The 23,603-nt window shown below is 39.1% G+C and overlaps 1 protein-coding gene across 4 annotated transcripts in view; it reads right to left on the bottom strand.

The window, feature by feature from the left end:
* Positions 1-23,603, bottom strand: part of ECPAS (Ecm29 proteasome adaptor and scaffold) — a 100,003-nt gene that overhangs the window by 56,647 nt on the left and 19,753 nt on the right. For 3 of the 4 annotated variants that reach the window (XM_025888018.2, XM_025888019.2, XM_073876560.1), the window contains 6 exons: positions 15,998-16,128; positions 9,821-9,937; positions 8,226-8,344; positions 6,948-7,097; positions 3,948-4,116; positions 913-1,052 (listed from right to left, as the gene is read on the bottom strand). In XM_025888018.2, coding sequence (XP_025743803.1) covers positions 913-1,052; positions 3,948-4,116; positions 6,948-7,097; positions 8,226-8,344; positions 9,821-9,937; positions 15,998-16,128 — 826 coding nt within the window. Of the gene's footprint in view, positions 1-912; positions 1,053-3,947; positions 4,117-6,947; positions 7,098-8,225; positions 8,345-9,820; positions 9,943-15,997; positions 16,129-23,603 lie in introns of those variants that run through there. The other variant, XM_073876562.1, reaches the window with a different exon arrangement.

Raw genomic sequence — 23,603 nt, 5'->3', positions numbered from 1 at the left:
CTTTCATAATTATTTGGGAAGATATATAATATTCCATATAGAGACACACAGTTAATTTACTTAACTATTTCCCTGTAGTAGAAATTTGAATGTTTCCATTTTTCTTAAAATTATAGGAAATGGTATAATGAGCAAATCTATAACATTTTTCTAAATATAATCTTTTTCTTCTTCTGAATGACTCTCTTAGGATAAATTCCCAGAAGATTTACATAAAACATTATAAATATTTTTATGATTCATTACATACTGCAAAGTGCTTTCCAAAAATTATTTCGGTTTATAATGCCAATCAACAGAATATAAAAACAACAGTTTCAACAGAAACTTAAATGGAGTTTCAGCTGTTACATAATTTTATTTACCAATGGGTACAAACTGGTACACCAGTGTTTCATTTTGCACTGATTTGATTTCTCACACAAAACATTTTCTCTGAGCCTATCACTATTTGTATTTCCTCCTGTGTGAATTAAGATCTATTCAGCACCTCTTTTCATGGGACCTGTTTTTTACCGTATTTATCATAATACCTACATATCCTTTATTAAAAGCAATCTCAAATGGTCTGACACAGAGGAAGAATCAAAAATGAGTAACTTCTGGGTTTTGACATTCTTCTTAACATCAGTTCTTTAAGTCCATTTAGCTAGACGACAAAGGTCTCACTTCTCATGGTAATATCTCTAATCCATTCCAGTTTTAAACTGCTTTTCCAAACAGCTTTTCTTGTCTTATACAGAAAGCTGCTCCTAAAGCAAACTGTCTTTATTACAAATTAGGTATATTTCATAATCTCCTAAATTGAATGTCTCATTATAGAAAATCCTGAAAGAATAAATATGTCCTGAGTGAGCTTTCAGAAATATGGACTCTTTTCATTTTTTCAAGGTGAAAAGGGAGGTAGTTTACCTTTGCTTGCTTTTCAATTCTAGGTCCGCTGCTGTCGCTACACTGTGGCGTGTGTCACTAGAAGCAATCACCAAGTGGAGAACAGCTTCGAGTTCAGGCACCTGTTCAGCCTCTATGAATTTCACTATACCCAATTTGCACTGCAGATAAATGAAGGGAGAGAAAAACAGTGATCAAAGAAACAAATACTACCAACCAAAAATTAATAGTGACAACAGTAGCAGCTCCTGTTTAGGCTTACAATGTGCCAGGGAACTGTATATAACATATATTCATGACTTCATTTAACCCTCACAATCTATGACATAAGTAATATTATACCCATTTTTCTGATGAGGAAACTGATGTGAGGCTTAAGAGATCAAGGCACATAGTAAGTGATGAAAACAAGATTCAAACCCAAGTTTCTCCAAATCGAAGACCATTATAATACACAGCTTTCCTACTTAGGTTACAGTCTCTCTAGAATGATAAAGCCTTAAACTGAAGTCCAAATTTGGAGCCTACAGGTAAGAAATTGGTACATTATAAATAGAGGGCTCAGTGGATTGTTTTGACAGTTCAAAAAGAACTAAACCACATTCCACAGAATTCCACTCTATTGTTAACATATTCATTCTGTCCTCAATATTCTTACAGACTGAAAACAATAGGATTTCAAACACACTCTAGTCAAGGCAAGTGAAATTTTAACCAAACAGTATTCAATCTAATTGAATGGCTAAAATAAAACACAGACTGAAGAAGGATTCTAATTAGAACTTCATGCAATGTGAAGGAGCTATGAATTTCAAAACAAACAATTCTATTTAGGACAAATATGCCTGAAAACTATCTTTACCTTTAAAAATCAGTTATATACCACTTCTTATGTATATGAATCAAGATTAAGAGAGCTTATAATTATTAAATAATAACATGCAATTTAAAAAGGTATATAAACAGATCATAAAATGCTTGCCTTCCCTACCCTTGTTCAAAACAACTTACTTGTGGCAAGAGCCACAAGAGAAAAGACTCATTTACTTAAGCCACAGAAGAACAGTTAATGGAAATTAACTACACAAAGATATAAACAAAAAAATGTGCAAAGAAATCTGAAAATAATACTAATGTCCATCAATAGGAAACTAGTTAAAATCTTATGTGCTTTACACATAATTTTATATATATTTATATATATACTTTTATATATATTTATGTATTTTTTATAATTACATAATTTTTATAATTATGTTATATGTAACATATAAAAAGATGACTTTTTAAAAAAACTTTATATATTGTTAAATGAAAAAAGTAAACCACAAATACTGTATTGCATGTAAATGTATGTAATGTAATATGTAAAAATGTATAAAACTGTACTTATATACATATACACACACAAACACACACACATAGAGTAGGCTGTAGATGAATGACAAACTAGGATTCCAGGTCATTTTTAACTTCTCTTTATAATGTTCTGTACTACTTGAATCTTTACATTATCATAATGTTATCATTAGAAAAAATAAAAACCTTTGTTTAAATAAAAAAAAAATTATTTCATCCTTGAAACTAAATGGTTCATTTAGATTCACGAGATTATAAAATTGACAAAAACGTGGAGAGGCCCTTAAAAATTAGCAAATAATTACCAACACAAGATTACAAGTTAGGGCGCCTGGGTGGCTCAGCTGGTTAAGCGACTGCTTTCAGCTCAGGTCATGATCCTGGAGTCCTGGGGTAGAGTCCCACATCGGGCTCCCTGCTCAGCGGGGAGCCTGCTTCTCCCTCTGACCCTCCCCCTTCTCGTGCTCTCTCTCATTTTTTCACTCTCTCTCTCTCAAATAAATAAATTTTAAAAAATCTTTAAAAAAAAAGATTACAATTCAATTTAACAATTATTCTCCAGCACTTGGACCCTGAGCCCTCAGAGAGGCCTAGATTCAAAGCCTACTAAAAGGAGTAAGACCAAGGTGCATCTCAAAACCTCAATTCCTTCTACAAAGTGAAATGATTTCTCTACCTCCTTGGGTTGCTGTAAGGATTAAATGACACAAGGTATTCAGAGTGCTCAGCAGAGTACCCATCACATCGCCCACACCGGAAACAGAGGAGCTGCTACTACTATTGACCTTTCTTTCTTACTTACATCATGGTTTGAGAAGGGGAAAAAAAGACCTTTGAACCTCATGAAGTAAATCTAATCACACGTAACCCTCGCTGAACAAGTCATTCTATAAATTTGCGAGTGGAAGCAATCCCCCACTTGCCTTTTTCCCTCTCCTGGGGAACACTGCTTTTTGATCAGTGGTCACTTACATTCCCAAAAAGAAAAAAATATCAAATCATTTAGATTGCCATGGAGAGAGAAAGGAAGGATTGGAAGACTAACCCATGTTGCTTGAACTCCAAAATAATTACATACTGATCTCATCTGTTCTTCCCTGAGGTGCCTGATGACACAGACACAGTGAGGCAACTTCTCTGTAGAGCACCAGTCTTTTTTAAAAGCTGCTCAGAGAACATCTGTGTCCTGTTTAAATCCAGAATAAAATGCTTAATGCCAATTTTTAAATTCCCAGCAAGAAATATCAAAGGGAGTCATGCTTTTCCCCCATATTGTCACATGTGAGTATAGGAGTTTCTCGCTTTACACAAAATGTACAGCCCTAAAAAGCTGAATAACCCAAGATAAATTTTATCTTAACTGCACCAAAACAGCTAGATGATTATTAAACCTACAGTCAAAAGCTAAAATGAGCGAAGTTAAACATACTCCGTTTCTAAGCAGGCTGGATTTCACCCTTGCGCTGTGGACGCAAACGAAGAGAACTGAAAAGCACTGCCCGTCCCTCCCTTCCCCTGGGTCTTTAACACATGACTGCCACGATGAAGACAGCACTCTGAGGTCAGGCGGGGGTTGCAAAGCTATTTCACGAGAGAGACTGAGCACATGAGAACTACGGCAGACCTGCTCCCAGGGGCCCCCCCCGCCCCAGGGCCAGTGCACTGGGGCAGGCTCCATTATGAACAAGGAGTGATACCTGTTCCAACTGTTCAGGTGTCCACGGGTTATCACCAATAACTCGCTTAGCTGCATAAAAACTCATTCCTGGGGGAGGCTGGGGTATTCCAGAACCTCCCCCACTATTCGAAGAAGAACCCTGTCCTGAAGATGAATTTTGGCGACTCTGGGATTCATTTAACACATATCTGAAAAGGAAAGAGAACTGTAACCTCCCTATTAAAACACACACATAAACATATATGTGCACATTTAGTACATTCAATTTTATACTTTTCTCCAAGAGATTCTTTCTAGAATACTTGTAAGTAAAATTTCATCATAAAGAAAAATTCTGAAGGTATCTAAAAAAGGGTATTTACATCTTTAGCAGATTAACCACGAGAGTCCATCTGTTCAGCTTAGTTACAAATGAACTATTACAGTCACCAACAATGAATATAAATATTTTGCTCTCAATCTATAAACAACTCTCTAGGAGCCACTATGGACCTACTACATTTTGAGTTTCAGGTTGACAAATACAGAGAAAGAACAACTGTTTGTAAGAACGGTTAAAAAAAAAAAAAAAGAACATTATTCTATATCAAAAGCACAGAACATTTTTACAGTCATTCCCATTTCTGCTAAGTGGCAATTCACCTTTAATTCTTATATCCCATTAGAAAACCCACTGAAACCTCCAAACCACTTACCACACAAGCACATAACACCCCAAAAAGGAAAAAACACTCGGAGGAAAAGTCATGACAATCAGCTTTTCCCACTGTATGTTCAAAGCCCTCTGTAGCTGCTTATTTATTAATTTACCACCCTATTTTCATTTTTAGCTTCTACAGATTAAAAATAAGATTTCTGATAAATTCGTTTTGATCTAGTAAACTGGTATTTCTCATCTACAAAATGAAAATTTTGAAAAAAAATTTAATTCAAGTCCCTTCAAACTCTAAAATTCTGTGCTGATGAATTATCAGACTGGATATTAAAATGAAATACCCATTATAATAAAAATTAAAAATAACACTTAGATCCTGATAGTACAGTAAATTATTCCACATTACTTATATGCTATATCCATTTAATCTTAAATCCATCTATTAAAAAAAAACCTATTAAGAAATCACTTTAATACTTTTATAAAAATAAGGCAAATTCCCACTGGTAAGAAAAACTGGATTGAGTACATTATGTGCCTAAGTTAAATTTGGATTTGGTAAGAAAAACTGGATTGAGGACGTTATGTGCCTAAGTTAAATTTGGATTTCAAAGTTTATTTACCAAAGCCATCATCACCTGCCAATTCTGGCTGCCTCCTGATTCAACAACTATAAAAAGGAGGTTTTCATTTATTTCTAAGTTAAAGCAAGACTAGTGGCAGTAAGTAAATGAATCAGTAATTACTGAACAGCTAACATTATGCAAAACACCATCTTGAGCACAAGACAGAAGAATACCAGGAAGTGTAAGATCTGGAGCAGGCTGAGATAATAACAGCACATAGGAGAGCATTTGACATGTTATCACATGACAAAGAAACCACCGAGAAATAAGCAATGATAGGACACGTACTGGAAGTGAACAGGTAGAAGTAGTGGAAGCGTTTCAAGGTCTGGAAAATAAAGCCACCAAACTAGAGGGGTCAGAGGGGGGCAAACTGGAAAGGGAAAAAATTGTACAGCATGAACCCTCTTGTGTCTGGATGGGGGGACAGAGGATAGGAAGCTCCAAAGGCTAAGATTATAGTACACATTACCCCTTTGGTCAGGGAAGAAACATAATGAAAGCAGCATTTTAGATAAATATCTCTGGCAGAAGGACAACCTAGAAAGCAAGTAGCCTAGAAGCAGATCACAACCTGGGCCACTGAGCAAGGGACCAGAGCTAGCGAAAACAGCCCTTGACTTCAAGGAGGCCCCAATCTATTAGGGAAGCCGGACATGTCAGCAGTACAATGAAAACACGAAGTGGCAATACAGATGGATAGTTAATGTAATAAGAACCCAGAAAATAGTGTCCTCTGCCCAAGGCAAGAAATTTGTGTCAGAGACACACACAGCTGACCTCTCAAAGCTAGTCTGAGATGCTTTTTCAAAGCAGTTGTTTTGGCTGTTGTCTTCTTTCTTTCTTCCCTTCTCTTCTGTTGGGCAGGCATTCTAAGCAGAGAGAACTGTATTCTCTTAAAACACGAAGGCAAGGACATAAGAGCGCACGAACTGCACGAGTGTATGTAACGACTGGAAAATAATACCCCAAGGATTTTAAGGGTGATCTGGTAAGATCTATGTTTTAAAAATCAGGGATCCCTGGAGTGCCTTGGTGGCTCAGTCGGTTAAGCAGCCGACTCTTGATTTCGGCTCTGGACATGATCTCAATGAGATCGAGCCCCCCCACCCCCACCCCGCGGAGGATTCTGTCCCTCTGCCCACGCTCTGCCCCTCCCCCCACTCAAGCACGAGTGGGTGCACGTGCCCTCTCTCTCAAATAATCTTTACAAAAAATAAAAAATAAAACAATAAAAATCAGGGATCCCTCTGGCAGTGTAGAGAGTTTTGGAGAACAGCTGGAGAGAAAGTCATGATGAGAGCTGAGCAGAGAAGAGACCAGCCCGCAGTGGGCAGCGGGCAGCATGGCTCCGGGACAAGACATGGAGCAGAGAGGGGCTATTACGGGACTGGCATTAGCAACAAGGAAAAGGAAAGCTGCAGGCAATTTGTAACTGTACACAGACAAGGCTAAGAGAACCATCACAGCACTGGCAGCGTTAAAGAAAAGAACTATTTTATGGGGAAAAACTGATTTCAGCTGGGACAGGCTGAGTCTGAAACCGTGACAGGAGCTCCACATCTGTAAGGTCAACAAGCAGTGGGGCTGGGGTTTAGAAGAGGTCCAGCCTGCAGCAGAAATGAAAATCTTAGACACATCCATTTTCAAGTGAAAGCTGAATCATTTAAAATAGTATTTAACCCCACACAGTGAAAGCGGTCACTGACAAGGTCGCTGGGCTTTATTTTGAACCTACCCATAAGGCATCAGAAGGACATCTAGCATGAAGTCCAAAAGCAGCTGCACGGTCTTTGGTTTCTCAGCAAGATTAAACGGAGAAGCTGATTTTGATGATTCAACAGGGTATTTCATGTGAAAAAGGGTTGGTATTAAAAGATGCATTAAGCTGAAAAAACAATTACATTTATTGCAACTACTTTAAAAATAAGGTTTTCATACATGCAAATAACAAACAAAAATCACATTAACAAGAAGTGGCAAGTGTAGCAATGGCCCTGCACTTTCAGAACCACCAATTTACAAACTCCTAATCTAGGAACTGGCCTAGCTTTCTTTGTTATTGAAACCCTAGTGTGCTGGGTGATGACTGCCATTTAGCCACTCCGACTCATTACCAAGAACACGGGGAAGAGATGTACATAATAATATGCCCTCAGTGAAAGTATCTAAAGTTACCAAAACAGATTTTTCTATTAAACTTTAGGTATAGTTTGACTTATAACATGTTCCTTCAATAATTTTTTTTCTTTTCCAGTTAATTAAAGTTATTCTAAATCTAAAGAAATTAAAAACCAATCCTGTTAATATTTTGAGTATGAAAATTTCCAACGTACGAACTTATATAACACAGCTTCAGTAATTCCTTCTTTCATTACACGTGAAAACCTCGAAGAGTGCTTGTATTGTGTATTAATTTTATTTGTAAAGATCCGTACAATAGTCTCTCTTTTAAAAATATATGTGCTCTAAAAAAGCAAAATAAAACACTTTTTTTTTTTAACTCCACCTCCCTCCACAGCTTCCGTACTCTTCCTGATGATGCTCACCACCACCAGGTTACACTACAGAACTTTGAGCCAAATCTGAAACTAAGGATGTTATCCAAACCTTTTCACCCCTCCAATGCCCATATTAATATAAACAAGTGATCTGTTCCTTAAAACTGCTCTAAAACTTCATATGCTCCAAGACAGAAATGTTTTGATGAAAAACACTTTATGACTAATTTGTGCAATCACGTGAAATTAGCCTCTTCAAAATAATTGACAAAATAAATGCATCTAGATTGAGAAACATGTTGTTAGTTCTGCACACATTTTAATATGCTCGAATCAAGAAATTTGATAATTACCAAAACAGTAACATTGAGGGACACAGAAAATTCAATCATCTGTCAGCTGAAAGAACTCAAGCCTTCACATTAGCCCAAGTAAAACCAAATGTGTGACTCTGTGTTTGAGAGGTAGCTGTTGACTCATGCAGGTGGGAGAGAAGGTAACTGAGGACACCATACCTATCCTGCTGTGGCTGAGGTTTCCCTTCCATGGCAGTAAGAAGCGTAGGGGCCAGTTCACATTGTTTTTCCACTGGTAGGCGAGGATAGCCCATCTTAACATAAATTATAGTAAAATTCTAACACAATGAGAGAAAAGCAAGTGAGCATGAAGGAAATATTCTAGGATTTCAATGAGAACACATGGTTGCTAACTTAGGGAGTTATGTTATAACAAAGAAATCACATTCTCTCTCCACAAGTTTATCACGTTTACTTATTACAGCATGATCAACTATGACATCTCAGGAAGAATTCCAGCCCTACTTATTCATGTTTGCTTTAAGATGTGCTTCATGTGAGAGAGCATGACCTAATCTAAAGCACTCATGCATTCATATATCAAACTTCATGTTTTTTCACTTTAAATATATACAATTATGTCAATTGTGCCTCAATAAAGTTGGGGGGATAAAAGCACGCAAATACGCAATTTTCACTGAAAAGAAAAAGTCATCATTTGGCCCATGTGAACCTACATACTACACATTAGCATCAGAGCTCCCAGCTTGTTGCACTAATCCTTTCAAGCAAAGAGGAGACCACCTGTGAAATCCTAGGCTGCCGTTTCCCCACTGGTCAGTTACTACAGCCGCCTTAGTACATGGCAGCACTCTGGTTCCTCGTTCCGATAACTGACCAATGGATGATGAACCAAGGGAAACTGAGCGCTGTGGGTATTTTTTATCACTAGAATCCATATGAATGCTTCATTTTAAGCAAACTCATGAATGCATATCTGGATCTATGCATAAGATAAAAATTTGCTTTTCTAAAGGATTCTTCACTTCAGAATAGGCTTCATAAGGTTATTCTTTGGGAGACATTCTATTTGGCAGTTTTATTGGCACACAATGTTTCTGCCTGCTTGCAGGAGGAGCTTCTGTAATGAAGCTGTACGTCCAGAGCAGGCACAGAAAAGATACCTGCACCAGTAGGTGGCTCCAAAGGTCTGGAACCCAGATGTTAGATAATACTCAACAGACTGAGCCTCAATGCTAGAAGCAACAGGGCCACAAAAAGATCATGTGACATCACATGACAGCAACACTTGTATACATCTACATTTCATGAAGATGACAATTTAACAGGAACATTTCTTACCAGGCTCAGTTACTTCACTTTTAAAAAGGATACCCTTCTGAATGTATCAGAGACAGAATTTTTTAAAATTCAGCTTCCTATCCTTGCCATTTACCCTTTCTTTCCTTCTTCTATTATTGTTTATTCATGCCTATGCTGCATAACCCTGTCTTCTCTCTGTTCAGACTGGCCTCATAAAACCTTTTACTAAGAATCAAATCCTTCCTTTATATCAGCAAGCCTGAGTAGTCATTTCACCAGCCTTCCTTTGCCCGATGTAAACGACCACGCCTTATCCTGCACCTACCACTTCAGTGGAAAAAACAGTGTGTCATTTGAAGAAAAACATCTCCTGTTTCATTTAGAATTAGTCTGAGGTGAAATTCTAAACTGGCCCATATACTGATGACATCTAATAAATGTTAGGAGAGAAAACTCACTGTAAGTCAGAAATATTCCAAGAGAACACTCACTGTGACAAAGGAAACTGCAGCAGGGTCCTGGTACTGAACCAATAGTGTCTCTACCGGGAGCTGTATTTTGGGGCGGCTTTTTATACGCTTATTCAGATGGACCAGCAGTTCCATTACCTAAGATACAGAAAGATATGAACTGAAATTATTGATACCTTTAAAATAAATTCATTTCTAAACCACTATTTGATGAAGAGCAGCTACTTTGTTTTTTTCAAGGACATAAATGTGACATCCCAAAAAGGGAATTTACAGTATCAGGGTCCTGTTCCAAAATGCTGTGTCCCCCAAAGCTGGGATTCCGTGTGAGCCTACACTGAGACACAGCCCCCCAGAGCCCCTGTGAATAAATGACTGCAACACACCATGCCACGAGCGGAATGTTTGTGTCTCCCCAAGACGCGTCTGCTGAAGCCCTAATCCCCAGTTTGATGGTTTTAGGAGACACTTAGCTTTGGCTAATGTAATGGGGGCAGAGCCCCCACGATGAGACTGGTGTCCTAATAAGGGGATGAAGGGATTAGCGGTCCTGTCTCGTCCCCTCAGGAGGATGCAGCAGAGAGGCTGCCCCGTCGACCAGGAAGGTCCCTCCATGAGGAACCTGACATGCTGGCACCTTGACCTCAGACTCCCAGCCTCCAGCATGGTGAGAATAAAGTGCTGTTCAAGTCACAGCCTGTGGCCTTCTGTTACAGTAGCCCAAACGGACAAAGACACACCGTGAATGTGACAATATGAGAAACAGACGACATACCGTGGGTTTCCAGAAAAGACCTTGCCAGATCAAGGAGGACTTAGGGAGGAAGTGACAGAACACTGAATCCTGACAACCAGATGAATTTCCAAGCAGAGAATCAGTTATAAGAAGGAACGAGGACTAAAAGAATGTAACATACTGCATGTGACTGACACACAGAGTGATAAGAGATAAAAGAAGAGCCCAGATTATAAAAGGACTCAGGTAAAATGATGGAGAATTTTTGCTTTATTCTGAAGATCATCTGATTCTACTAACGCAATATAAGTTAACAACAAGCTTCCTCACCTTCAAGTGGGAAAAGAGAAGAGATCTGCAAGTCAATAATTCCCATGCATGGGAAACAAAAATCCAGAAGCTTATGTCAAATGGCCCCAATCTTACTCTAAGAGTGAGATTATCTTGCTACGAGAGAAGTGAGAAACTGAGCACTGAAAAATAACATGTTTAGGGGCGCCTGGCTGGCTCAGTCAGTTAAGCATCTGCCTTCAGCTCAGGTCATGACCTCCAGGTCCCGGGATCGAGCCCCATGTTGGGCTCCCTGCTCAGGGGGGAGTCTGCTTCTCCCTCTCCCTCTGGCCCTCCTCCCTGCTCATGCCTCTCTCTCATTCTATCTCAAATAAATAAATAAAATCTTAAAAAAAAAAAGAAAGAAAAGAAAAATAACATTTTTAGAAAGCCTCACCTGAGAAAGACTCAAGGATTTAAGGTATCTGTTTTGGAGAGCCAGGCCTACACTATTCTCCATCATTTCTAAAACGTGTGCTCTAGCTTCAAAGCAAGTATTAAAGAGAGTTATAGAGGGGCACCTGGTTGGTTCAGTCAGTTAAGCGTCCAACTCTTGATTCTGGCTCAGGTCATGATCTCAGGCTGGTGGGACTGAGCCCTGGGTGGGGTTCTGTGCTCCACAAGGTGTCTGCTTGCCCCCTTCCTTTTGCCCCTCGCCCCACTGTGTGCATGCTGGGGCACACTCACTCTCTCTCTCTAAAATAAATAAATAGGGGCACCTGGGTGGCTCAGTCGGTTAAGCGTCTGCCTTCAGCTCGGGTCATGATCCCAGGTCCTGGGATGGAGCCCCACGTCGGGCTCCCTGCTCAGCAGGGAGTCTGCTTCTCCCCTCACCCTGCTCATGCTCGCTCTCTCTTGCTCAAATAAATTTTTAAAATAAATAAATAAATATTTTTAAAAATAAAGAGTTGTAGGACTATCCCTGGCAACAACAAAAGTTCAAGTGAATCTGAAGCAATAATGAAATGTGAATTTTAAGAATAACAACAAAGCCTGCTTCTCCCTCTCCCATTCCCACTGCTGTGTTCCCTCTCTTGCTATCCCTTTCTGTGTCAAATAAATAAAAATCTTAAAAAAAATAACAAATCTGTAATTATGTTTAATGAATAATGAAATAGCTGACATTTATCAAGCAGTTTCTGTACAGAACACATTTCTGCATAGCACTCTGTATTTCCTGATTCTCACAACCAGAGAGATGGTATTGTCATTCCCATTTCACAGGCGAGGAATCAGAGGCTTAGGGGACTGAAGTAACGTCCTAGGACACTGAGCCACCAGGTGACATAGTAAAGATCTGATTCCAGAGCCCATTCTTTTAACCTTTCCAACCAACACTGACAGTCGAGCTCAATTCATCTGAAGTGTCTGTCACCATGAGCCATCCTTGGAACCACTAATATACCTTACAGAGACCTAGAAACTTGCATTACCACACATACTCATCTCAACTTCCTAGCTGTCCAGACCTCAGATACAGCTGACTGATGGAGAAAAGAATCAGGAGGAACCAGGCTCAAGAAACAGCCCTCTTCTGACAACCTAATCTAGGCTGAGTCCTGGCAGAGCTCTATGGGAAATCATTATTAGTGACAGACAGTCATGCCCACAATCACACACTTTCTTTTTATGATAATTTTTTTTACTTTAAATAAACGACAGAGGTGCCTGGGTGGCTCAGTCGTAAAGTGTCTGCCTTCAGCTCAGGTCATGATCCCAGGGTCCTGGGATCGAGCCCTGCATCAGGCTCCATGCTCCGCAGGAAGCCTGCTTCTCCCTCTCCCGCTCCCCCAGCTTGTGTTCCCTCTCTCGCTGTGTCTCTCTCTCTCTGTCAAATAAATAAAAATCTTTAAAAATAAATAAATAAATAAATAAACGACATTTAAAAAAAAAAAAATCAACTGAACCAACCTTCCCCATGGACAACTATTAGTAAACCTACAGAATCACCAACCTCAGGTATATAGTATCTTGTCTATATCAGTTCTTACTACTCATACATTTATATTCATTTATTCATTAATAAGCTTTTTAATTGAAGTATAAAACATAACTAAAGTGTACAACTGAGAGTGCATACCCCAATAAATTTGCATAAAGTAAGCACACTTGGGACCACAAAAGCCCTGTCTACCCCATGCCCCTCCACTCACTAACCCCTCTTCCCCAAAAGTTACCACTATCCTGACTTCGAACACCATTTTTTTAAAGATTTTATTTATTTATTGGAGAGAGAGAGTGAGCGAGAGAGAGCACAAGCTAGAGAAGGGGCAGAGGGAGATGGAGGGACCAAGGGGAGGGAGTAGACTCCCTGCTGAGCAAGGACCCCCCCCCCCCAAAGCAGGGCTCGATCCCAGGACCCTGGGATCATGAGCTGAGCTGAAAGCAGACACTTAACCAACTGAGCCACCCAGGCATTCCTCGAACACCATTTTTAAATTTCTGTAAATGGAACACATAAGGTGAACTCGTGTCTGAATGTTTTATTCGCCATCGTATCTGAGATTCACCCATTCTGTTGCTCATAGCCGTTCACTTTCACTGCTCTAGTAAGGAAATACCGTCATTTATCCACTCTCCTGATAGACATGAGATTATTTCCAGTTTGGGCTCTTACGAATAATGCTGCTATGAACATTCTTAGATATGCTTTTAGTGCACATATATACATACTTCTGTTATATATGAACTCAGGACTGGATATGCGTCATGGAGTATGCATATAAGCTTTAGAGTATTTCCAAACAGTTTTCCAAAATGGTTATACTAATTTACACACCTACCAGCAGTCTGTGAGAGTTCCAGTCCAACCTTGTCAGTACTTGGTATGGGCAGTCTTTAATTTTAGATATTCTAATGACAGACTACATTTAAAGTTGGCTATAAAGTGGGGCGCCTGCATGGCTCAGTTGTTAGGCGTCTGCCTTCGGCTCAGGTCATGATCCCAGGGTCCTGGGATCGAGCCCTCCATCGGGCTCCCTGCTCAGCGGGAAGCCTGCTTCTCCCTCTCCCACTCCCCCTGCTTGTGTTCCCTCTCTCGCTGTGTCTCTCTCTGTCAAATAAATAAATAAATAATCTTTTAAAAACTAAATAAATAAAGCTGGCTATAAAGTAAAATTCTACATAATAAACCTTGTTTTCCTTAAAATAGCAAATATACTCTAATGATATGTCACTAGAAATCTAAAACTTTTATTTCTCTTTCACTCAATTTATCCACAAATTACCACCTACCCTTGCAGGATATCCTGGTTAAGTCTAATGTGCATGATGACACTGATAGTTAGGAACCCAAAAATTACACAACTGAAAATCAATACAAGTTTTCATCAATCACAAAATTTCATATTGAAATTATGTATACATAAGTTTTCAAACTGCTGCCCACTGGCGTCCCTGTTTCCTCTCCCCAAAGCCTGACCACCTATCACTCCTATCACTGGGTGCACTGGGTGGCCCTTAGGTCCCTGAAGGCGTCCCACACTGTTCTAGCTCAGAACGTCCACACAGGGCCTGCTGTGTCTTATATAGTCTTCCCATCTCTCTGGCTACTTCCTACATACCACAGAGGCCTTCCTTACGCCCCACATTCAGTTTAAATCAAGTCCTCAAATATATTCTTTCAAAGATCCTTTTCTACCTTGGTACTTATTACAATTTATAACTGGATACTATCTGTCTGATTGTTTAATATCAGTCTCCCCAACTGGATGTTTCTTTCATTCACTAGCGTGAATTCTGCTAGTTACCTAGCAGAAACCAATTCATGAGGGGCCTTTTAGTATAACTTGCTCTCCTGAGGGTAACAGGCCACAGAGGAGTTTTAAATAGGACAGTGACAGGATCAAACACATACATGTTTAGCAAGGCAGTGTTAACAACAGGCATGTCAAATACCTGATGAGAATGCCCTCTCTCTTCCTGCAAACCTAAAAGATGTTCTTAAAGAGACTCTCTGTCCAATGAACCCAAATTGGGCCTCAAAATCCCTCTCAGGGCAAACCTCCAAGGAGCCATTTCCAATCAATCACAGTGGCCCAAGAGATGAAACCTGATGACAGCTCTAAGACCTGAAGGTCTAGTATAAATATACCAGAAGACTAATGAACTATTTTAAAAATGAAGGAGGCAAATGTTCCCTGCAGAACATTTAGGTTAAAAAAGAAAATCTTGAGGGGCACCTGGCTGGCTCAGTCAGTAGAGAATGCAACTCTTGTCAGGGTTGTGAGTTCGAGTCCCACAATGGATGTAGAGATTACTTAAAAATAAAATCTTAAAAGAAAAAAAAAAGAAAATCTTGGGGCACCTGGGTGGCTCAATCAGTTAAGCATTAGTGCCTTAGGCTCAGGTCATGATCCTGGGGTCCTGGAATCGAGCCCTCCCTGCTCATCGGGGACTCTGCTTGTCCCTCTCCCTCTGCCCCTCCCCCCACCAGCTCATGCTTTCTTGCTCTCACTGTCTCAAATAAATAATGAATCATTGAACACCACATCAAAAACTAATGATGTACCATATGCTGGCTAACTGAACATAGTAATAAAAAAAAACTCTACACCTGAAAGTAATATTACACTGTATGTTAACTAACTGGAACTTAAATAAAAACTTGAAAAATTAAAAATAAACAAAAATAAAATAAATAAAATAAAATCTTAAAAAAAAAAATCTTGATGTGATAGTTACCCAACTTTTGGTGACAGTACTTCAGAATCCTAAAACAGGAGCTGTAAGGTCTCTTGCTTTTTTAAAAAATTATTTTGCTTAATTTTCATGAAAGCTGTATTCATAGTCAGCCAAAGCTAAAGAATATTTTTGCCCCATTACCACCTGACTTTCATATCAGAATCAAGGGCACGGATTTTAGATCAAGCCTCCACGTATTCAGAATAATTATCTCAATTATATCATCTGGCACTGATGCCCAGTGTACAGTTGGTACTAAATGCAGCTGTGCTAAGCATACGAAAGCTACGTTTAAATCCTGTAAGCTGGTCCCAGACTTACTTTCCATTTTGAAAGGCCATAATGAGATCATGAACCTAGATTTCAATAAATGAGAACAGAAAACTCACTTCATAATATATACCCATTTACTCACCATTTAATTCCCCCAACTGTCCCAACATGCTTACCTTTTTGCGTACTCCTTCTTGGGTGCTGGACAGTTTGAGCAAAACAGGAGGAAGGAATTTAGATATAATATTCTGTAATTGTTCATCTGTTTCAGCATGGCCAAGTCGTAAAAAGACCCGTTCAAGCTGATCTATAATATAAGAAGAAAAAAAGAACTTAACAAATCAAACACAACCAAAACTAAGTATTTTTAGAGCTTAATCCTTTTCCTGTACTGCAGACCACTCAGTCATGATTAACCACAACTAGCCCTGTATGCAGACGACTCTGACATACTAGGAAACAACACTAAAAAAGGTTTACTAGTTATTTATACTTTCTTACAACTGTCCTGGTCATTTAACCCCTAGAAGAGAAGAAAACAAAGCCAAGAATATCAAAATTCTCTTCTACATATAGTTATTCCTTTCTTCTAAAGGATTTGTTATACTGAAAAGAATACAAAAATTTTGAAGAAATCTTCTAGATCTAACAAGCAGTGGGAAGGAGAACTTTAATCAGACACCAGGGACAATATCTATTTGGAGAAGGCACCTTACTGATGATGTTTCTCCACAGACAGAACCACTGCCCACTACTGTGGTGGGATTACCTAAGCAGAAGGTGAGAGACCAGTTTCAACCAAGAAAGCCTCTATGAGAGGAACATGTTAAACAGCACCACCATGATGCTCTCAGCAAAACCCAGACTGTAACAAAGTACAGAACAGGGAGGCAGAACATTCCAAGGGAGGGGAGGGGTAGGGACAGGGGAACCTACCATTTGCAAATGCCTGGATATTTTATTTTAAGGAATTATTGTTAATTTCTTAGGTGTAATAACGGTATTGTGGTTTATGTTTGTTTTTCAAGGTTCTTGAAAATTATCACTTGTGATTGAAGAGGCTTCTGAGGGGCTAGAAATGCCCTGTATCTTGTTCTGGGTGATGGTTACAAAGACATATAGCTTGATAAAAATTCATCAAGCTCTACACTTTCATACTTTCTACTCTATTATACCTCAATTTAAAATTTTATTTAAGAGTATTTTTTAGAGATCAAGACTGAAATATCTATAGGTGAAATAATATAGTTACCGGGATTTACTTGAAATAACCAAGGGTGTACTGGAAATTTGCTAAGAGAGTAAATTTCAGATGCTCTCACCACACATACACAAAAAGATAACTATGTGAGAAGATATGTTAATTAGCTTGACTACAGTAATCATTCCACATGTACATATATATCAAATCATCACGATGTACCCCTTAAATATATACAATTTTTATTTTTTTAATATAAATAAAGTAATAGCCTCATTTGGGTCTTCATAAAAAATAATAATCACAGGCAGAGGGGTGAGGCATGGGGAGAGGCCATATAAATGAAAGCAAGATTGGCCACTAATCAATAACTGTTCAAGCTGCACGACAGACATTGAGAATTTGTACTCTTGTGTATGCTTGATATTTTCCAAATTTTTCAAAGACGCACACACATAGAACATAGAGGCAAGACATTCTGGTAGCAACAAGCACACCCTGCACCCAAATCCTGGTATTTAAATACCATTCTCCAAAAAGAGGAGCCAGGCTCCTTGAAAAAAATGACAGATTCTGGGGCTGGAGCACTGAAAAAGCAAGATGAACCTGAAGCATTTTGTCATGCTAGAAAGAAAATGGGGCGTGAAACACGGTCAAAGGTCTCCAGGAGCCACCTGAAAGAGTTCCAATACAGCCAAGGCTGGAATAATTTGGGGAACAAAATAAATAACACAGAATTGGATTATAACCCAAAGTATAAAATTAATCTACATGAATCCATGCCGATGTAAAGAAATCATTAAATGATTAAATTCATTGGGAGAAAAGAAACACATCTTTCTTCTAAAAGAATTCCAAATAATATATAGAGAGACCTCCCCCTGCAGGAGGTACAGCTTCATTTCTGCCTCTACCCTCTCTGAAAGGGTAGACTAGGTTTAGGGACTTGCTTCCAAAGAACAGAAAAAGGAAAAAGGAAAATGTTGATGCTACAGTGGAGACACATGATAAATACGATCTCTACCAAGTGATGAAAGTTAACACCATGACTGATGTCACAGGGCTATCATGATCCCTGATAGGATGTGACAAGAAGGGCCCTGCACCTCTGTGGTGTTCTTTCAAAAGCCCCAGACCCCCCATCTAATTATCAGTAAAACAACTAGAAAAACCCAAATTGGAAGAACTTCCACAGGATATCTGACCAGTACCACTCCAGGCTTCAAGATGGTGAAACACAAGGAAAGACTAAGACACTGTCACAGACCAGAGGAGACTGGGGAGACAACTAAGCACAGGCTGGTGCCCTGGGTTGGATCCTGGAACAGAAAGAGGACATTAATGGGAAAAAGTGGTGAAATCCAAATAAAGTCTCAAAGTTTAGCCCAAAGCTCAATAATAAAGGAAGAAGCAAAGAGTGAGGAAGAAGGGAGGAGGAAAAGGCAGGCAGGGCGGCTGTGAGAGTAGCAGACCAGCTGCTTCTGTGTGGTGGCTGGGCAGTCAGTCTGCAGTATCTGTACCAGCACAGGAGGCTCTGCCCTAGTGCCTCTCAGATCTCAGGCAGTAAACACTGCCCACGGATTTTAGCTACAGAAACGACGGAAGAATTGTTCCGGGGAAGAAGGCAGAAAGTTAAATTCTTCCTAACAAACTGACCTAGACAATCTGTACCAAAGGCTTATAAAAAGCCAAGTGATATCGGTCTCTTTCGTTTTCATACAACCATTCGGTTTCTTCCTATGTATCCCCAGTATAGTGCCTAAACTTTCCGCTCTCCCTCACTAGAAAAGAAAATGTAGCATCCTAAATGCAATAAAATTATTTATAATGGGACTGTGGGAAGGCCAAAAGGGCACCAAACGTCACATGGAGTCCCTCCAAAACGGGCCAAGTATACCAGAGGAAGAGTGAAAGCCTCCTCCACCCTTTGAGGGGCATCAGTGTAACGCTCTTACGCCATCTTTAGATACACACCATACTTTATTTTTATTTTTTTTTTACACACCATACTTTAAATAAAAGGTAATTAATCATGTTCAAGCTTTATGAAAAGAAATGTAAATAAGTCCTGATATAATCAAGTACTAAAATTATCAACCTGTCAAAGCTAACAAAATTAAAAATAAAGATTTAGCAATAGTATGGTCCCTGAATCCTGTTTCTAGAGGCACAGAAAGAATGTGAACTCTGGGGACGCCTGGGTGGCTCAATCAGTTAAGCAGCTGCCTTCAACTCAGGTCATGATCTCAGAGTCCTGGGATCAAGCCCCACTTCTCTCTTTGCCTCCCCACCCCCACACCCCACGCTTATGCCCATGCTCTCTCTCTCAAATAAACAAATAAAAACTTTAAAAAAAAAAAAAAAAAAAGGTATCTGAACTCTGTGCCCTTACCCAACCCAGGAAACAACCTCATGAAAGTGACAAGGCAAATTAGGCCTAGGACCCCAAAAGTGTCTTTTCAGAAACAAGAAGGACTGTAACCAATTAGACAATCTGGAAGAAATGGATGCATTCCTATAGAAGTATAAACTACCAAAACTGAACCAGGAAGAAACAGAAAACCTGAACAGACCCATAACCAGTAAGGAAATTGAAGCAATAATCAAAAATCTCCCCAGAGCCCAGGGCCAGATGGCTTCCCAGGGGAATTCTACCCAACATTTAAAGAAGAATTAATACCTATTCTTCTGGAACTGTTCCAAAAAACAGAAATGGAAGGAAAAGTTCCAAAATCATTTTATGAAACCAGCACTACCTTGATCCCAAAACCAGACAAAGACCCCATCAGAAAGGAGAATTACAGATAGCCCTGATGAACATGGATGCAAAAATTCTCACCAAAATACTAGCCAATAGGATCCAACAGTATATTAAAAGGTTTATTCACCATGACGAAGTGGGATTTATCCCTGGGCTGCAAGGTTGGTTCAACATCCACAAATCAGTCAGTGTGATACAATACACTAATAAAAGAAAGAACAAGAACCATACGATCCTCTCAATAGAAGCAGAAAAAGCATTTGACAAAGTACAGCATCTTTCTTGATTAAAACTCTTCAGAATGTAGGGATAGACGGCACATACCTCAATATCAGAAAAGCCATCTATGAAAAACCCACAGCGAATATCATACTCAATGGGGAAAAACAGAGAACAGAGCTTTTCCCCTAAGGTCAGGAACACAGCAGGAATGTCCACTATCACCACTGCTGTTCAACACAGTACTAGAAGTCCTAGCCACAGCCATTAGACAACAAAAAGAAATAAAAGGCAACCAAATTGGCAAAGAAGAAGTGAAACTCACTTTTTGCAGATGATATGATACTTTATGTGGAAAACCCAAAAGACTCCACCCCAAAACTGCTAGAACTCATACAGGAATTCAGTAAAGTGGCAGGATATAAAATCAATACACAGAAATCAGCTGCATTCCCATACGCCAACAACGAGACAGAAGAAAGAGAAATTAAGGAGTCGATCCCATTTACAATTGCACCCAAAACCCTAAGACACCTAGGAATAAATCTACCAAAGAGGCAAAGGATCTGTACTCAGAGAACTACAGAATACTCATGAAAGAAATTGAGGAAGACACAAAGAAATGGAAAAACATTCCATGCTCATGGATTGGAAGAACAAATATTGTGAAAATGTCTGTTACCTAGAGCAATCTATACATTTAATGCAATCCCTATCAAAATACTATCAACTTTTTTTCAAAGAAATGGAACAAATAATCCTAAAATTTGTATGGAACCAGGAAAGACCCCAAATAGCCAGAGGAATGTTGAAAAAGAAAAGCAAAGCCAGTGGCATCACAATTTCGGACTTCAAGCTCTATTACAAAGCTGTCATCATCAAGACAGTATGGTACTGGCACAAAAACAGACACATAGATCAATGGAACAGAATCGAGAGCCCAGAAATGGACCCTCAACTCTATGGTCAACTAATCTTCGACAAAGCAAGAAAAAATGTCCAATGGAAAAAAGACAGTCTCTTCAACAAATGGTGCTGAGAAAATTGGACAGCTACACGCAGAAGAATGAAACTGGACCATTTCCTTACACCACACAAAAACAGACTCAAAATGGTTGAAAGACCTAAATCTGAGACAGGAGTCCATCAAAATCCTAAAGGAGAACACAAGCAGCAACCTCTTCAACCTCAGCCTCAGCAACTTCTCCCTAGACACATCTCCAAAGGCAAGGGAAGCGAGGGCATAAATGAACTATTGGGACTTCATCAAGATAAAACGCTTTTGCACAGCAAAGGGAACAGTGAACAAAACCAAAAGACAACTGACAGAATGGGAGAAGATATTTGCAAATGACATATCAAATAAAGGCTAGTATTCAAAATCTATAAAGAACTTATCAAACCCAACACCCAAAGAACAACTAATCCAATCAAGAAATGGGCAGAAAACATGAACAGACATTTCTGCAAAGACGACAACCAAATGGCCAACAGACCCATGAAAAAGTGCTCAACATCCCTCGGCATCAGGGAAATCCAAAACAAAACCTCAATGAGATATCACCTCACACCAGTCAGAATGGCTAAAATTAACAAGTCAGGAAACGACAGATGTTGGCGAGGATGCAGACAAAGGGGAACCGTCCTACACTGTTGGTGGGAATGCAAGCTGGTGCAGCCACTCTGGAAAACAGTATGGAGGTTCCTCAAAAAGTTGAAAATAGAGCTACCCTACGACCCAGCAACTGTATTACTGGGTATTTACCCCAAAGATACAAATGTAGTGATCTGAAGGGGTACGTGCACCCCAGTGTTTAGAACAGCAATGTCCACAATAGCCAAACTGTGGAAAGAGCCCAGATGTCCATTAACAGATGAATGGATAAAGAAGATATGGTGTGTGTGTATATATATATATATATATGTATATATATATACATATATATATACACACACACACACACACACACACACACACACAATGGAATATTATGCAGCCATCAAAAAAAGAAAGAAAGAAATCTTGCCATTTGCAACAATGTGGATGGAACTAGAGGGTATTATCCTAAGCAAAATAAGTCAATCAGAGAAACACAAGTATCATATGATCTCACTGATATGAGGAATTTGAGAAACATGACAGAGGATCATAGGGGAGGGAGGAAAAAATGAAACAAGAAGAAACCAGAGAGGGAGACAAACCATAAGAGACTCTTAATCTCAGGAAACAAACTGAGGGTTGCTGGAGTGTTGGGGGGTGGGAGGGATGGGGTGGCTGGGTGATGGACATTGGGGAGGGTATGTGCTATGGTGAGCGCTGTGAATTGTGTAAGACTGATGAATCATAGACCTGTACCTCTGAAACAAATAATACATTATATGTTTAAAAAAAAAAAAAGAAGAAGATAGTAGGAAGGGAAAAATGAAGGGGGGGAAATCGGAGGGGGAGATGAACCATCAGAGACTATGGACTCTGAGAAACAAACTGAGGGTTTTAGAGGGGAGAGCGGTGGGGGAATGGGTTAGCCCAGTGATGGGTATTAAGGAGGGCACATACTGCATGGAGCACTGGGTGTTATACACAATGAATCATGGAACACTACCTCAAAAACTAATGATGTAATGTATGGTGACATAACATAATAAAATTATATTTGGAAAAAAAAAAAAGGATTGTAACCAAAAGTTCTGAAAATTCAAAAGGAATCCAACACTCAAATTCATCTTTCACACAGACTAAGTTTTCAGTTGTAGGGAAGTGAGACCCTCCAGGCCATCACACAGTATCTGAGATACGACCAACACTACCTCAGAGTCAGAAGCCGGCTCCACTCTCTTCACAACTCTGACATTGTTCATTGCATACAAACGTGTATCAAAGTATTTTCACTTAGGAGAAAAAGACATTGCCATAACCTCAGATAATCACTGTTAAGTGTGGAGAATATATTCTGAACTATTATTTCCTGTTCATAAAACTAACATTATTTTAACCTAAACACTGGAATATAATAGAGTATTTTACAGTTTGCCTTTCTTTTTCCTTTTGATTAATACAAGTCCTTTACCAGAAACCTTTGGAGCAATATGTCTCAGAACTTTTTAGATTTTAGAAATACAATATAGTGAATATACTGTGTATTTCAAATAACCCCATCCATCCAATGGGTTCTAGAGCAGTACCTGTAATCAAATACATTCATATTTCTGTAATAAAACATATGGGCACTCACACTAAGTGGGATAATCAAAGATTATAAAGAACCACATATCCATTCAGATCAGGTTTTAAATACCAAATGAAGAACACTAAAAAAATGTTTGGTTACATATAAAATCTTAAATATCTTTCCGTAGCACTAAATAAAAGTCTAATTGATAATGGCTACAGGAAGACTTTGTCTATAGAAGTAGTACAACGTATTTAACTAACCCTCTATTTGTGTTATCACCAGTTAGGACCACAAACAATGCTTCAAAGAACATTCTTATCCATGCATCTGTGCACTTGTATGGGTTTCTGTAAGCTAAAACTCTAGAAATGGAACTGCTGAGTCAAAGGGTAGGTGTGTCAACAAGTTTAAGAGATTTTGAAAAAAAT

The sequence above is a fragment of the Callorhinus ursinus genome, unplaced genomic scaffold (assembly GCF_003265705.2).
Source record: "Callorhinus ursinus isolate GAN/ISIS: 27379988/994484 unplaced genomic scaffold, GSC_fseal_2.0 scaffold24, whole genome shotgun sequence".
Taxonomy (NCBI): Eukaryota; Metazoa; Chordata; class Mammalia; order Carnivora; family Otariidae; genus Callorhinus; species Callorhinus ursinus.
The sequence above is the reverse complement of the archived record's forward strand: the minus strand, read 5'-3'. Positions and strand labels throughout refer to the sequence as shown.